This window comes from Strongylocentrotus purpuratus, unplaced genomic scaffold (assembly GCF_000002235.5).
Source record: "Strongylocentrotus purpuratus isolate Spur 01 unplaced genomic scaffold, Spur_5.0 spur5_scaffold_16, whole genome shotgun sequence".
Lineage (NCBI taxonomy): Eukaryota > Metazoa > Echinodermata > Echinoidea > Camarodonta > Strongylocentrotidae > Strongylocentrotus > Strongylocentrotus purpuratus.
Window position 1 is genome coordinate 8,600,302 of NW_022145601.1, and position 15,920 is coordinate 8,616,221.

Sequence of the window (15,920 nt, forward strand, 5' to 3'; positions counted from 1 at the left end):
CGTTCACGGATAGCTTAGGCCGCATATACTACACCCCAAATATCTTAATACGATACTAACTTGATAAGATAGCGATGTTCCGACTGTGGGGTGTAAAATAGATCTTCTTGGCTTTGGGTGTAATGTAGGCAATTGAAAAGCATTTATGTTTTCCAGACAACATGCACATTGGTATCTGGAAAATAATGGATTTAAATTTCGCCACAAAAGAAATTTGAGCATCTGAAAATGTTGGGAATAAAATAAAGATATGTATTTCCCTTAATCATGTTTATATAACTCATAAAATCGTTACAACTGCATAAAAAGCGTTTGATTGCATATGATAAGTATACGTATGAAATAATTTTTTAAAATAAGTTTATTTTGAGTAGAACAGATTTGAATACAGTAAAAGATAAATAAATTTAAATTTGTGGAAATCGAGTCCGTGTGCGCCCTATACGCATGGTTTTGTGTTATCACTTATTCTCTTTATTCTTATTAATCGTATACCTAGTTGTTATTTTCGGGTGTAATTTCATACATTCCACCTATACACAACTATTTTTCTAGGTGATTGGTAGACTTTAAAAATCATTATTTATCTCCTTCTCATGTTCAGTCATCCACGAAGGGAGTTGCCCTGTTGGTAATGTGCCGAGTGGACTGCTCGGTCTCTGCGCTGAACTCTGCACTGATGATAGCTCGTGTGCAGCCAATCAGAAATGTTGCTCAAATGGGTGCGGTCACGAATGCATAGATATGACACGTAAGTTAACCCCTACTACGAGAGAGAGAGAGAGAAAATTGGAGAGAAAGAGCGAGAAAGAAAAGAGAGAAAATAGAGCGAGAGAGTGGGATGGGCGAGAGGAAGGGGGGGGGGAAGATAATTTGATGATTCAGGGGCGGTCCAGGATTTTATAGAAGTCGGGGCACAACATTCTAAAGTTCTAATTGGCAAGCTAAAAAGAAAGAAAAACAATGGAAAAGGTGATTACCTCGAAAGTGGCTGTGGGCCGGCGTCTATGAATCAGGGAAGCTTTGGGCACGTTAACACGCAACGCAGGCTTCAGTCATCCGTATGGGTTGTATTAGAACCCATAGTCTTTAATTGTTGACAGGCACATGTTTTCCCGACTGACCCAACTCGCCTCCTCATTTTAATTTGTACCTCATTTTCTAACTCGTTTTATCTACAGCTGACTGTTCAGACCGTGTAATGTGTATGATGTTCTGTGAGCACGGCAATGTGAAAGATGGCGATGGCTGCGATACATGCGAATGCATTGAACCAGGTATGAATGGGACAGAACGAGTTATGCCCGTTGTGCACGAGGCGTCATTAGGGACTTTTAGATTTGCTCGTCGACATAGTGGACTTCTACGTGTGACGTCCTTTTAATGCAGTGGCAGTGCCTTAAAAGGACGTCACATTGCCTTATAAGGACGCCACAATGCTTTAGAAGGACGTCACACGTAGCAGTCCACTATGTCGACGGGCAAATCTAAAAGTCCCTAATAATTGACGTAAGACAGCGTCAGCGACTGGCGTGGGTTCTGACGCACCATGTGACTGTCAGATCGTAGGGAATTGATTGCAACGTCATCAATTCACATATAACGTTGAATTATTGACGTGTGGGTTTAATTTTCTTCAAGGACTTGATCAGCGCAGGCACATGCAATGGGGCAATCGAAATGGCGCATTGTCTGCAACGGGCATAACTAGTCAATGTTTTTCATCAACACGGTAAAGAGACAAGATGGTTTTTCAAAAACCAATAGAACCATTTGGACAGAATGTTAATGAACACATTTCATGATGATAAATAAATCTTGCCCAGACTTTAGCAAAGACCAGAAGAAAGATACTTCAAAATATTATTGAGTATATTATATTTTCATAAACCGTTGTGTCAAAACTTTACATAATGAGATAATTGTTCTTGAACTGAGAAAAAGATTGAAGAGACATTCGATAAATCACCTGACATTTCGATACCCTGTCACATGACATCCTACCTCCCTGCATTGCCAAAACGAAAATGACTGACGTTCATTTCAGTCGGCCTTGTGATCCATTTGAGTACTTACACGGAGTATTTCTAGAAGATGATACTCTTTAGTTACGATGCATAATAGTTGCGTCATAAACTCGCTCGATCCATAATTTATCATGTTTCTCCATCTAGTTGTTTGCCCCGCGGTTTTATGTATGATCTTCTGCGAGCATGGAACACAGAAAGATGAACGTGGATGTAACACATGCGTGTGCAAAACGGAAACAGGTGAGAAGACAATAAATTACTGAGGTCCAATTTGATGCTCTAACAGTACAATTAACATATCTAGGAGCGTCATTGTGCCGGGGGTTGATGTGCCACTCCCCGCCAACAAAATTCTGCGGTTGGCAAAGGCGACCTTTTCTCGTACTGTCGCGAAAATTAATGACATTTTTTCTTCATTTTTTCTTTCTTTTATTTGTTGATAACATATGTGAACATCTGTTGGCAAATTTGAATACCACACAATCTCTTATGACCCCTTTTATTATTAAATTTTTGCCTGATGGAGAAAAAAAAATCCTACTTTTTAAGTAATTTGGTCAGACAAACTAGCCCCAACGATAACAACAAAATAATCCAGTGATGCCCATTTTAACGTACTAACTTGCGTAACTTGAACAAAGAAAACTTGTGATATGTTTCAATTCGTTCGATGATACGGGAATCATTGTATTTTACTTTTACTTATATTCATACGTTCATTTTGTCATAGCTTATACGGTTATTTATATTTTCTAAAATGGTCAATAATTATTGTAGTCTGTATAATTTTTCACCGCCTTAATAGCCTCCCCGGCTCTCCCGTGTGTGTGTTTGTTTGTGTGTGTGTGCGCGTGTGCGCGGGCATGTATGTGTCTCTCTATTTAATAGTCAACCAATTACCCTTTCCATCTCTCACTCAGTTTTTACTTTATCTTCATGGGTGTGCTCAGGAGTGTACATTATTAAATGTCTGAACCTATATGTATGTCAGATAACCGGGTTTTAAAATGTTTATTTCTATCTTTTAGTGACTTGTCCTCCAATCATGTGTAACATGTGGTGTGAGAACGGGTTTGAACAGGACGAGAGTGGCTGTGATGTCTGCCGCTGCCAATCTCGTGAGTAACACACAATTATTAAAATCAATTAGATAAACAAAATCACAAATTCGTTATTAGTCTATTGAATTGATTAACACTTTTATTCATTTGTGTTTACGGCGGTCACTTTTAGTCGTTCTAGTAAGTTGTAAGTTAATTCAGTGCCATGCTTCCATTCCAGTAGTGTAGAACCCTCTAACCCTCTATTCTTTACCCCTTAGTTCCGTCTTAATCTCAATCAAACGTTTTATGTAAATCTAGTTCAGGTCAATTTACTTCAAGCCATTTTTATTTTAGTTCGTTCCATTTTATCGTAACCCCTTAAAATTGTACCAAGAGTTAATACCTTTCTGGATCTCAGCAAACTATACATGTATAGGATAAATTAATCAAAGAAAGGGGGTTGGGCAAGAAGGCAATAGTTGTAAATCCTATTTCTATGAACTATGGAAACTCTGAGATGTCATTCATGCGACAGGGATGACTAAAACTCTTTCACTTTTTGGTGTCGTCCTTTATTGTTTTACAGCAGTGAGCTGCCCAGAAATGATGTGCATGATGTATTGTGAAAACGGGTTCCTTCGAGACGAAGATGGTTGTAGTATCTGCTCGTGTTACACTCCACCAGGTGAGTTGACGGATGTAATACCATCATGATGAAGATGATGATGATGATGATGATGATGATGATGAAGATGATGATGATGATGATGATGATGAAGATGATGGTGGTGGTGATGGTGATGATGATGGTGATGATGATGGTGATGATGATGATGATGGTGATGATGATGGTGATGATGATGATGAAAATGATGATGATGATAATGATGGTTAATTATGATGATGATGGTGATGATGATGATGATGATGGTGATGATGGTGACGATGATGGTGATGATGATGATGATGATGATGGTGATGATGGTGATGATGGTGACGATGATGGTGATGATGATGATGATGATGGTGATGATGATAGTGATGGTGATGATGATGGTGATGATGCTGATGATGATAATTATGTTCATGATTAAGATGATGAAGATAATGATGATGCTGATAATGATGATTAAGATGATGATGGTGATGATGATGGTGATGATGATGATGGTGATGGTGACGATGATGGTGATAATGGTGATGAAAATGATGATAATAATTATGTTGATGATTAAGATGATGAAGATAATGATGGCGAAGATGATAATTATGTTGATGATTAAGATGATGATGATGATGGTGTTGATATTTATGATGATGAGGATAATTATAACGCTGATCATGATGATGATGATAATGATGATGCTGATATGTTGATGATTATGATGATCATGATAATGATGATCATGATAATGATGATGATGATGTTGATGATGAAGATGCTGATGATGAAGATGATGATGAAAATGATGATGATAATTATGTTGATGATTAAGATGATGATGATGAAAATGATGATAATTATGTTGATGATTAAGATGATGAAGATAATGATGACGAAGATGATAATTATGTTGATGATTAAGATGATGATGATGATGGTGTTGATATTTATGATGATGAGGATAATTATAACGCTGATCATGATGATGATGATAATGATGATGCTGATATGTTGATGATTATGATGATCATGATAATGATGATCATGATAATGATGATGATGATGATGAAGATGCTGATGATTATGATGATAGGCCCAATAATGAGGATTATCATTATTCAAATCTTTTGTATGGCGCTATAAAAATCAGATGTGCAGGTTCATCCAATAAAGTCTAAATTAACACATCCTCTGAAACAAGTAACTTTTGAGGTGTTCTAGATTGTCAGATCAACCATTCTTCAATTTTCACCTCTGTAGTTTTACATCCGGGATCTTGCCCCGTGAACCTACTTCCCCAGGGCAGTGCAGGAATATGCATCCAGGGCTGTGCTGACGACGGATCCTGCTCAGCCAATCAAAAATGCTGTTCTAACGGATGCGGTCACGTGTGCATGGATGCCGTTGTAGAACCAGGTATAAACTAGAGCATCGTTTCACGAACCTGTCTCAAGTACAAGTTCACCGACATCCCATTGAAACACTTGTTAAATCTACGCTCTTCAGTGGCTTGTCGGCGCACTTGCATTAGACGGTTTTGTGAAACGCTGCCCAGTTTACTAGAATATTGAAATCTCATCCATCCATCAGTGACCGCATGGTTGCAATATAAGATCCATTAGGCTGTGAGAGTAATCACCGACATATCAACAGCTTTTATATCATACGATTCTATCCTACTTGCATTCTTAAAAGTGTAACAGCTGAATTTAATATCTATTACGAGGCACCCAGGGAAGAGATACAGTATTTGTACATTTCATTTACTGGACCGAAAGTTGTCCTTAGTTAAAGTCAGAAGCGTTCTACATTGTCTAAAACTATTACTTACCATTGATATGATGGTATAGGTTATAATATAAAGAACAAGTTCTGCGATTTGTTATCGTGTTGGCTTTAAGATTTAGGAATGTACACAGTCAAGCAAATGACTCTGGGCATCATAATTATAATTTATTTTTTTAAGACCAAAACTTATATCCTGGGAGATAAAGATATTTATAGTTTTCATTGAAGGTATCACTGTGCGATACTCTCTAACAGTAAATTCTCTCAACCATTTTTGAGTTTTCCCAACCGATTTTCCATGAAAATAAGACATAAGACAGGCTTTTAAAAATCTGTCAACACTTAAATATCTGGAATGGTATATAGAGCTAATTCATTGCTTTGTGATGATGTACATTCACCTAAAATGTAATTAAATACTATTATACTATAGTTGGGAGAATTAACGAAGCGATCAGATTAGTTTTTCCCTATCTTTATCACTAATAATGGTCCGTTTTCACACAAACTTTTAGATTATCTTTAATTGTACATTTAGCATTGAAGTCACTGCCTTAGCACCATTTTCTCTCATCTGAACAATGTCACTAATTCCCTTTAAAACGCCTTTGGTTGATTGTTTGAAAGTAATAACTATAAAATGATAAAATGAAAATCTTCTCACAACTCCCGTTCTTCCCGACCTTGCTTTCACAAGTCTCACATCTACCCCTTTCAGTTAAAGCTGGTACTTGCCCCGTGGTGCGCGATGGTGTGTTTGGTGCGTGTGTTAACATGTGCGGAAAAGACGGTGATTGTGATGGGGACAACAAATGCTGTTCCAACGGATGTGGGCTATCTTGCGTCGAACCAGGTGAGCATCCATTGTGAGGTGACCCCTATTTTCATGGATGATAATAAGTCATGGAGCATACTTAAAATTGTTACTGGGCCGTGCTTGGGGTCGGAGTCAGTGGTATAGCATGGGTCTAGCCATTAACCATTGGCAGGGGGAGCACTGCATCATGGGAGAGGGAGGGGGCACGGTGAATCTAATGTGAAGGCAACCGATTTTAAGAGTAGGGCGCCAGAGGTGGGATCATCAATTTTTCCCACCCCAAGTTCCCTCTCTTCTATTTTCTTTCAAATTCCTCTTCCCTTTTGTTATCACCCGATGGTAGAGGGAGGGGGTCTTGGATATACTATTGTGCTGCTGGGTAACAATAGTATATGACATTATCTACATGATTATCTTGCAAGCATTACAAATACTTAATTTATTTGCAATATCAACGGCTTGTATTCAACGTCTTTGAAGTAAGTTTACAATCTTCGCATTTTGTCTCTTTCGGAGATGACATAATTATTTGCAATGGTTAACCTGCTTGCATGACATGAATAAAGCCTGAGTAGATCAAAATTAAATATGGCCGATCGTACAAGAAATGTTTTCAATACAAGTGTGTATTCTTCTTAGGACCCTCGCCGAAACCGGGGATGTGCCCGAATCAAACGAACTCGGATTCTCTCGGAATATGCGTCAACGAGTGCGAGCATGACCACGGTTGTACGGAAGATAAGAAGTGTTGCCATAACGGTTGCGGCATGACCTGTAACGCCCCGGTTCCTGGTAGGATTTTTGTTTTGTTTGGACATAAATGAATTTGAATTTTGAGTAGATTAAAAAATCGTACCATAAACTCGCAGCTTTTCACATGTTTTAATTTTGTTGATTACCTATGACCTAGACATTATAAATCCTCACAATCGGTGACTATTAAAACACAAAGTTACTTTACTTTAAATGAGATTAAATAATCATCTGCTAAACGATTATCTTTTAAGTCAAATGTTATGAATTTTTTTATTGAATAATCGTTATATAATGTTTTCTTATGCCATTTTCGTGCATTAAAAGCCTACATTATGATATATCTTTTTCCTCACCATAATTTCTTTTAGCTGTGTATAAACTTTCGCAAGTATTTTTATGAATCGCTTCCGTTAATGTTTTTGTTTCTAGACGCATTTTCTATTTCTGCTCCCTGATTGCTCATTCATGCCCAAATATGATAATGTTTAGTCATTAAAAAGAGAAACATTTTTGCCCTCCTCTGCAGTCACCAAGGCGGGTGAGTGTCCGGCGGTCCTCTATAACACGATAGGACTCTGCGTGGAAGACTGCAACAATGATGCTGGTTGCCCTGGTCATTTCAAATGCTGCAGTAATGGGTGTGGTCACGTCTGCATCGACCCATCACCAGGTACAGCTTTTCCCCTTTTTTGTCCCATTTTATTTTAAATTATGGGGGATTCGTAATGGTTTGGTATTAGTACTGGTATTTATATTTGTATTTGTATTAATTATGTATAACATTGGAACTAGTTTTAGTGTTGGAATATGTACACTATTGGTTTTGGTATTTGCCATGGTATTGGCGTGGGTATTGGTATTGGTATTAGTATTAGTATTGGTATTGGCATTTTTATTGGTATTGGCAATGATATTATGATTAGTATTGGTATTGGCATTGATATTGGTACTGGTATTGGTATTGGCATTGTAAGTGGTATTGGTATTGGCCATGGTATTGGTATTAGTATTGGTATATTAGTATACAATGCCAATGCAGTTGATAGCTATTTGGAAATAAAATTAGCAATGGTATTGACACCGGTGCTGTAATTCACGTTGGTATAACTGATATTAAACATGATTGCAAAAGCCGCTGCACATTTCATCGCACGATCTTCATTGTTTAACTTTGATGGGTTTTCAACTAAATGTAATATCCCTGTTCACTTCACAGACGTTTCTCCACTTCGTGCTTTATCACATGCTTCACAGCGAATTTTCGCTGCTCCCTTCCAAGTTCTACTCATCGCGTGTGTGGCTCTTATTTCGATGAGAATTTAAGCCGAACAGCAAATTCTTTGTACTATAATGATGACACGTATTGGCGGTATGCACACTGATTTATTGTGAGATGTATTTGACAATCTCCTGTACGTTGAGTCCATGTCCATGAAGGTCCCATTTGTCATAGTTTTCTCCAGACCACTGAACGACATGCTGAGGTAATACCCACGGTCGGCATTTTAACCCTTTTTCTAATGTAGTCATCTCCATTCTCATTTTCCTACTCATATATGGAAATATTCTAGAGGATGTATGGAGTATCTTTATACGAAAAATATTGTTTTTTTATATATTCAGTAATATTTGTATTTTAATCTATATTTCCGTTCAACTCTGGTTGTTGAATTAATATCCTCCATTATTATATGAGATTGAATGAACAGAGGGGAAGTTTTGTCTTCCTTATTTATTTTTACCAAATAAAAGAATAAGTGTTCGAGACTGTGAGAGAGTAGATCATTACATAATCTTGAATTTTACAATGTTGATGTATAAAACGTATATTGTAAGCATGATATACTTTTTAGCACTTATTGATGACATCTTTATATCTTCATTTTATGTTGATGTTAATAAATATTTGCTTTTCAACTAGTCAGTGCAACCAATCAGCTGATCCAAAAACAAACTCGAAATGGACCTGAAAGGCTGAAATCATGTTGTCGTCGTATGAAACCGTTGGAAATAATTTAAGCTTTTATATTACAATGTGTATACGTATAAATATTATCACATTTGATTTGAAAAAAAGAAAATTACCGTAATAAATAACATATTTAAATTTTTATCAAATCGAATATTAAACACATTTTGGTTGAATATCCTATACCATAAAATATGAGAGTGGAGATGTCGACCACTTATGCACTCAATAGACATTATCGCATACATAATAAAACGAGAGAACGGCTGTTCTAGTGCAGCGCTTGTACAGTACTTGCATAGCGGCAATTATTTCATTCCGAATGGATAACCGATAAGAATGATGTCGAAAGAATTCTCCATTAATTTTTAAAGAAGATTGTATTGTGACGTAAGTACTTGCATTTAAGTGCAAATGCCAAGGGGCGAAATGGAAGACTTGAAGCAAAAATGGGGATGAACGTTATTCATAATCAAAATAAAATCAATAATTGGGTTAGGTGTTCAATTCATTCAATCGCTTAGGATGAATAATAATGAAAGAAAAAATAATACCACAGTCTTCGCCTCTGTTATCATCGGGAGATTATAGAGTCTTATGGAGATTACTTTAAAATGTCAGGTCGGCATTATAATCACATTTTTAGAAAGTACAACTTTCTCATAAATGATTCAACCGTATTTTATAAATTATAAGCAGTTCTATGAACAAATTATATATTTTTGCACTTTTTAATAACATTACATTTTGATTTGCCATGTTTGTGATTCTTTTTTATTAAATTATATTCTATTACTTTTGACTGATATTTCCTATATGAAGTGGATAAGAGTTTTGAATTAATGTCAATATACTCTTCCTTGTCATTATTTATTAGGTCACTAGTTCCAACTGTTTCCAAGTAACTGGTTCAAACTTGTTCTAACTAGGAGAAGGATTCTCATGCCTTTTTTTTTATCAATCAGTAATTTTGAACGATTTGGATGTCACAAAATATCGTACTGTAACGTAATCTTTGTTATCGAAAGCTTTCGTTGATAACTTTGGAACGTTTCATATCAGACTTATCTGTGTATAGCTAACTAAAAAACATATTGACTAGTTTCTCGTACCCCCGCAATCCTCTTTTGTTATTTGATATTTTCTTTGCGAAAGGAAAACCAGTAATAATGTGAGGTCATGTAATAACAAAGATAATTGAAATAGAGTTATTCCATCTTAGTACAGTTACAAATTAAATGCAATTCATGAATAGGCATATGTGTCAAAATTTACCTACTTCGAATTTGTTTATTCAAGAAAAATATCAAGGATATAATATAAAATCCCTCCTCCTTATTTTCGAAATCATGTGAAAAACTAAAGAGTAAATTTTACTTGTCCCAACTCCTCACGAGTCTTGAATGGACTTTTATATATCGACTAAAAAATAAAGCTATAAAAATAGTAAATAGTCCGTTTGGTTAGGTTGAATTTAAAGGTGGAAACGATGTCCCAAATTATAGATTCTGTCGATCGGAACGCTCAGTTTGGTAGATTGATGCTATAATTGATATTATTGATTTACATGTCAAAAATTCGGGGAGAGATGAAAGAGAGAAAACGCTCTCTGCGTATTGATGACGTCAATGTCTTTTGAAGCACTTCTTTGTATATCTAGTTTGTCGATAACTCATTATCGCATAGTGTGGGATATTAATGAAAAGTGTGGTATGTCATAGATTGGGATATAGAATACAAGTGACATGCAGAGAGAGAGAGAGGAATTGGAGATGTATAGCAAAGAGGATGGGAGTGGGAGAGAGGAAGAGAGAGAGACAGAGAGATAAACAGAGAGATATAGAGTTAGAGGGGACAAAAAGAGACACTAGGAGAGAGAGAGAGAGAGAGAGAGAGAGAGAGGGGAGAGGGGGAGGAGAGATATGCAGAACAACTAGAAACTGATTGTAATTTTCCGTAAAATAGTAAATAATTCCAATGAATTGAAATTGGAAATTGATTGGAAAAATTATTAAGGATAAATTTAAGTAACAAAAGTTTTAAAATACGAGAGTGCAAGCCAAAGGAGATGGCGGGGAATTTTTGAAGTAAAAACTGCAAGTGAAAGTCCTAAGAAAGTTAGGAACCAAGGAGAATAAGTATGTGCAGTGAAGATTAAAAGACATTCTAAATCACACAGAGACGTTGACTAGAAAGAAGTTATTTAAAGGCGGCTTAAGTCCACTGCATTTAAAAGATTTCGCTGATTTCGTTCCGCCACTCCATCGAAGTCCAACAACAATGCATATCCATCAGCGTCGAAGTGGCAGACAAGCCGTGATATCGATCGCTGGTTCGATCAATTGCGGGAGCGTGTAGTGTTAACGTCTGCTATTGTTACTTCTCCAATTGGAAGAACTTACAAGAGCCGGGCGAAAGAAAGACACGATAGAACAAAGGTTGAATGATTTCTTCGGTCGATTTTCTCTTTCTTCGAAGTGATATTCACCGAGGTCAACTGGACAGTTTTCGGGGTCATTTGTTAACATTGTAAAGCGTGCTTGTGCTTACATAATGTGAACTTCACGTTGGAGATACACAAGCACTGTCAGATGAATTGAGTCACTACTTGGGGCACTTTATAAAGATTTCATTAATATGGACATAACAAATATTATTTTAAAAAGATCCTTGAGAAGGAAGGCATGCGATATTTGCGTCTTTTTCAAAGCCTTTCATATTATTTCATGGCAATTCAGACAAATAATAACACTAACAATAACAATAATAATAATGATAATAATGATAACGATAATAATGATATAATGATAATTAACAATAATAATTTAAAACATAAATATATATATATACTGAAAAGATCATAAATAACTATGAGTAGGTAGTTATGAGCTTTCACAGCAATGTGCTGTTGAATAGTTGGGCTACAAAACATGTATTAACCTTCGTAAATGTCATATGTATAAAGCATGGTAAATAAATTATTAAACTTTTAGAAATTTACCTTTCTATATCTCATTCGATTTTCAAAACTATAACTCCACGTCCCTTTCTCTCTCATACCATTTTAGCACCCCTCCTCTTTCTTTATCCCCACTCCCTCTCCCTTCCCCCTGCTTTTCGCTCTTTATCTCAACATCGTCAATTTCATTTCATAAATGTCGCAGTTCCCAAAAACTTTTCAGGAGAGAGACCCAACCCATAAAGGCTTTGTATCCACTGATCTGATACACGAATTTGAAAAATCTTGCTACTTTTCGAACCTTAATCAAAACACTGACAAAAAAAATGACAATTGCAATGTTGACTCGTTATTAACTAATTTTAGGAAGTAATTGTTCTGACAGTAAATGTTGATTAACTCCAGATTCTGGAAACACCCGAATCCCAGCAACAACATCTGCATCAATTCTATTATATTTAAAACGATTTGGATGACTCATTTCTCTTTCATTAAAGTACTTATGACCATCATGTAAATCTGTTATCTCTACTTATGACCATCATGCATTCTAAACATTGTGCCAAAATGTTTTACACCGTAAAAAGATAAATAAAGCCGAATAAAAAGGAGAAGTTAGAAATTCCTGTTTATGTGAAGGGATCATTGATTTGGAAAATAAACATTGTGCCAAAACCTTTAGCACCATGACAACATTATAAAGTCAGTTTCAATAAAATGAAAAACAAAAATAAAGGTTGCCTTTATTTCTTAATGACATACCATGATATTTACACTGTTGGTTTGCAGATCTATATGACTTTAATCATTCTGGAAGAAATGCAATGAGTTATTCCTTGTTATCATGATATAAAAGTTTTATCTTGAATTATTTCTTAGTTTTCTTTTCCAAAAGGTTTTTAAAGGTGTAGGAAAAATTGTTCCTTTCTCATTTTAAGATCTATTTATATCATAAATATCGAAAGAAAGATAATGCATTGCTTTACCTGGTCACCCAAAATTACCATACCGAGGTGTTACAAGTCATGTACAGAAAAAAATTAATGACAATTTAAAATGGGTTCAGAGTGAAGTCTCATTTGAAATGAAAGTTCCAAAATTTAGAACAAAGCAACCATATTGCTTTGATTTCCTCAACCTGACTACCAAAGTAGACAATTCAAATTTAAGGAAGTTAATCTCATCTTCACATTATACATTCTCTACCAAGACATTTAATGAATTTTATCGGGACTTTTGCCTCTATTATTATCGCATAATTATTCCTTTCGTAGTTAAGTCCTAAACGAACGTCACCCCCACTCCAATTACAAATCAAGTCCTCATACAGTCAAAATGAGAGGGGGAAATGTCCAAAAGACAAGTTTTGTGGCAGTTCCTTCTTTGCTGAATAGGAGCCATCTGTCACATTTGTTCTTTCCTGATCGCCAAGAAAGCATGTATATGCTTGTAAGTAAACAACCACGGGACCGATGGCTGTAAATACTCACCGAGGAACTTGGTAATGATGACCAATGCCTTACCAAAGGGCACGAGCGTATTGACTCGGATTCGAACCCGGACCTCCCGGTTAGTACAAGACCACTGATCTACCACTGAGCCATCGCACCACATACCACCAGAAAACACACGTTTTTTATGTTTTTGAAAAAAAATCCCAATAAATTCGCAGCAAATTCCATATCACACAAAACGGTCGCGAATGGCTAAACAAATCCATTTACAATGCCGATAAACTAGTGAAATAAAAACGAGAGTTATTGCTATCTATTCAATTAGAAGATCTGTTTCCAATCGAAGATCTGTCTTCGTATTTTGAGTGCAGAATTCACCTTTCGAGCTTTTACGAATCTTAATTCCTTTCTCCCGCTCCTTTCTTTCAGCAATTCTGTTCCGCATTTTTTTCAAGACATAAAAGGCGCGCGTTCGGTTGATAACGGATTGGAATTTCTCCGTGTTCGTCAGGGTCAACCTCTGCGACAACGGAAGATGATCTGCTTTTAAAATCTGATCCGTGGTCAGTTTGCGGTCGATGAGGATGTCGCTTTCCGTTCTGGATATACCTAGCAGTTTTTTTGTTTTCTCCTTCTCACCATTCCTCATCTTATAATCGAGATCCAGCATGGCATCTGTGAAACGCGGATGCGTCCGTCCACAATAACGTCCAAACATTGATCTTTCATCATCATCATCATCGTCGTCATCGTAGTTGTCAGGTTTTTCATTAAATGGGTCAACGTCGAATGATGTTCGCAGGTCAACTTCAGACCTCGACTTTTTCTTCAAGCTGTTCCGCAGAGCTCGCTTGTACAGGACGTGGTCTTTGAGGTTATCACAGAGGCGTTTCTTGACGGACTGGTATTGCGCTTCCTTGAGTCCCTCCTTGTACTCCAGCTGCTGTCTTCTCCTGGTGAGCTCCCGCTCCTCCATGCTGTTCAAGGTTCCAGCTCGGCTCAGGATCCTGCTGCTGATCTGCTGGAGGGACTGGTATCGGTCGTTCCCGCTCGGGAAGTTACTCTTAAGACGACGTGATGATGACATGGTGTGCTACGATGAGTTCTATGAAGGGCGTGGTAGTAATATTGCGTTTATCAGAAACTTTGTAGAATCTAGATTGAAAAAATAAAGTCATATAATATTATGGTTTCGGGATTTAAAGGGGACGGCGTCTGTAAAATCTTGAATACCAATGGTAAGTAACTTTATAACGTTATGTGAATTAACTAATTTTAACTATTATTACGATGAAAAATATATAATAAAAATAACTCTGTATTTTGTTAACTTAAAAAAAGCGAAGCTCTTCAACCAGCATCTCAAGCCCTGACTAAAATTGATTAAGGATTGATTCAAATTAATTTTCAAAGAAATAGCATGTCTTCACAGGGGATATTACATTTATTTGATCTGATCTGATTTAAAGAAAAAAAAAAAAAAAAAAATCAAAAATTCAATTGGAGATAAGATTTGAAAAAGGTGTGAAATAGGGTGACAATATTTGAGACGCCCCTTTGGATTTAAGCTTAAATCGTAAAATATTCAGTCCAAAAAATATATTGGAAAACAATTGTACAGTAACTGGTTAGTTTAAGAGCGATATGCCTAATTTGAAAGTCAGTATAATTTTGCTGTTACCAAGAGTAGATTTTTATCGAAAGTGAAAGCTCAATCGAAATGATGATTATATCAGTTCATCAAGCACTTATGAGATGCAACTTCTCAATGTTTATAGATAATATACCTAAATTTTAACCCATGATCTATTACAACGAACAATGTTGAAATAATTTTGTTAATGAAATTTTGCTAGAGACACCAACTTACCTCCTCAATGCAAATTAAATCATGGTCACCATCTGTATTTTGTAGTTTGTAATTCAAATCATTGAATATTGACGAACATAGTCCAAAAAACATCCAAATAATACAATCCATCAATGTTTTATTAAAAACATGGCAGCAGAAGCAAATTTAACATTGGCGTATCAGAAGAAACAGGCGGCTGCCATGAATTGCCCGAGTTGTGAATTAATTTTGAGCTCGTGTGCCCATGCCCCACACAAATCTTAATTCATCAGCTGCATTGAAAGATGTTTGTCCCCGTTACGTGGTGCAGAAGACAATGATTGCTTTCGATTTCGATCTCATTATCGATCGGAAACGAAGTAAGAACTTGGCTCGTCTGATTTGTTGACGGTCGGTGTAACATTCGATTGGTTGTTCGAATCAATGGAAAAGCATGACCAAATGTTTGTGTTTGTGTATGTGTAGGGGATGGGCGGGGCCCGTGTGTGCGTGTGTGCGTGCGGGTACGTGTGTAAATTATGTCTAGATGAATGCGATTGGGGAGTAAATCAGGATTCATCTAAGTAAATTGAGAACTCTAGAGAAACA

The 15,920-nt window shown here is 36.4% G+C and overlaps 2 protein-coding genes across 3 annotated transcripts in view; one reads left to right on the forward strand and one right to left on the reverse strand.

Moving 5' to 3' along the window:
• Positions 1–9,540, forward strand: part of LOC755393 (prestalk protein) — a 32,333-nt gene extending 22,793 nt beyond the window's left edge. The window contains exons 23-32 of one of the 2 annotated variants that reach the window (XM_030986705.1): positions 605–751; positions 1,182–1,277; positions 2,175–2,270; positions 3,059–3,148; positions 3,663–3,758; positions 4,998–5,153; positions 6,244–6,378; positions 6,982–7,134; positions 7,625–7,768; positions 8,315–9,540. In XM_030986705.1, the coding sequence (XP_030842565.1) occupies positions 605–751; positions 1,182–1,277; positions 2,175–2,270; positions 3,059–3,148; positions 3,663–3,758; positions 4,998–5,153; positions 6,244–6,378; positions 6,982–7,134; positions 7,625–7,768; positions 8,315–8,421 (1,220 nt within the window). In that variant the 3' untranslated portion in view covers positions 8,422–9,540. Of the gene's footprint in view, positions 1–604; positions 752–1,181; positions 1,278–2,174; positions 2,271–3,058; positions 3,149–3,659; positions 3,759–4,997; positions 5,154–6,243; positions 6,379–6,981; positions 7,135–7,624; positions 7,769–8,314 lie in introns of both variants that reach the window. The other variant, XM_030986704.1, reaches the window with a different exon arrangement.
• A 4,127-nt stretch (positions 9,541–13,667) lies between these two features.
• Positions 13,668–15,665, reverse strand: LOC105447070. Its single transcript, XM_011684687.2, has 2 exons — positions 15,351–15,665; positions 13,668–14,635 (listed from the first exon to the last, which is right to left on the reverse strand). Exon 2 carries the CDS (start codon positions 14,565–14,567, stop codon positions 13,794–13,796), a length of 774 nt encoding a protein of 257 aa, XP_011682989.2. The 5' UTR covers positions 14,568–14,635; positions 15,351–15,665; the 3' UTR covers positions 13,668–13,793.
• Between the last annotated feature and the right edge of the window lie 255 nt (positions 15,666–15,920).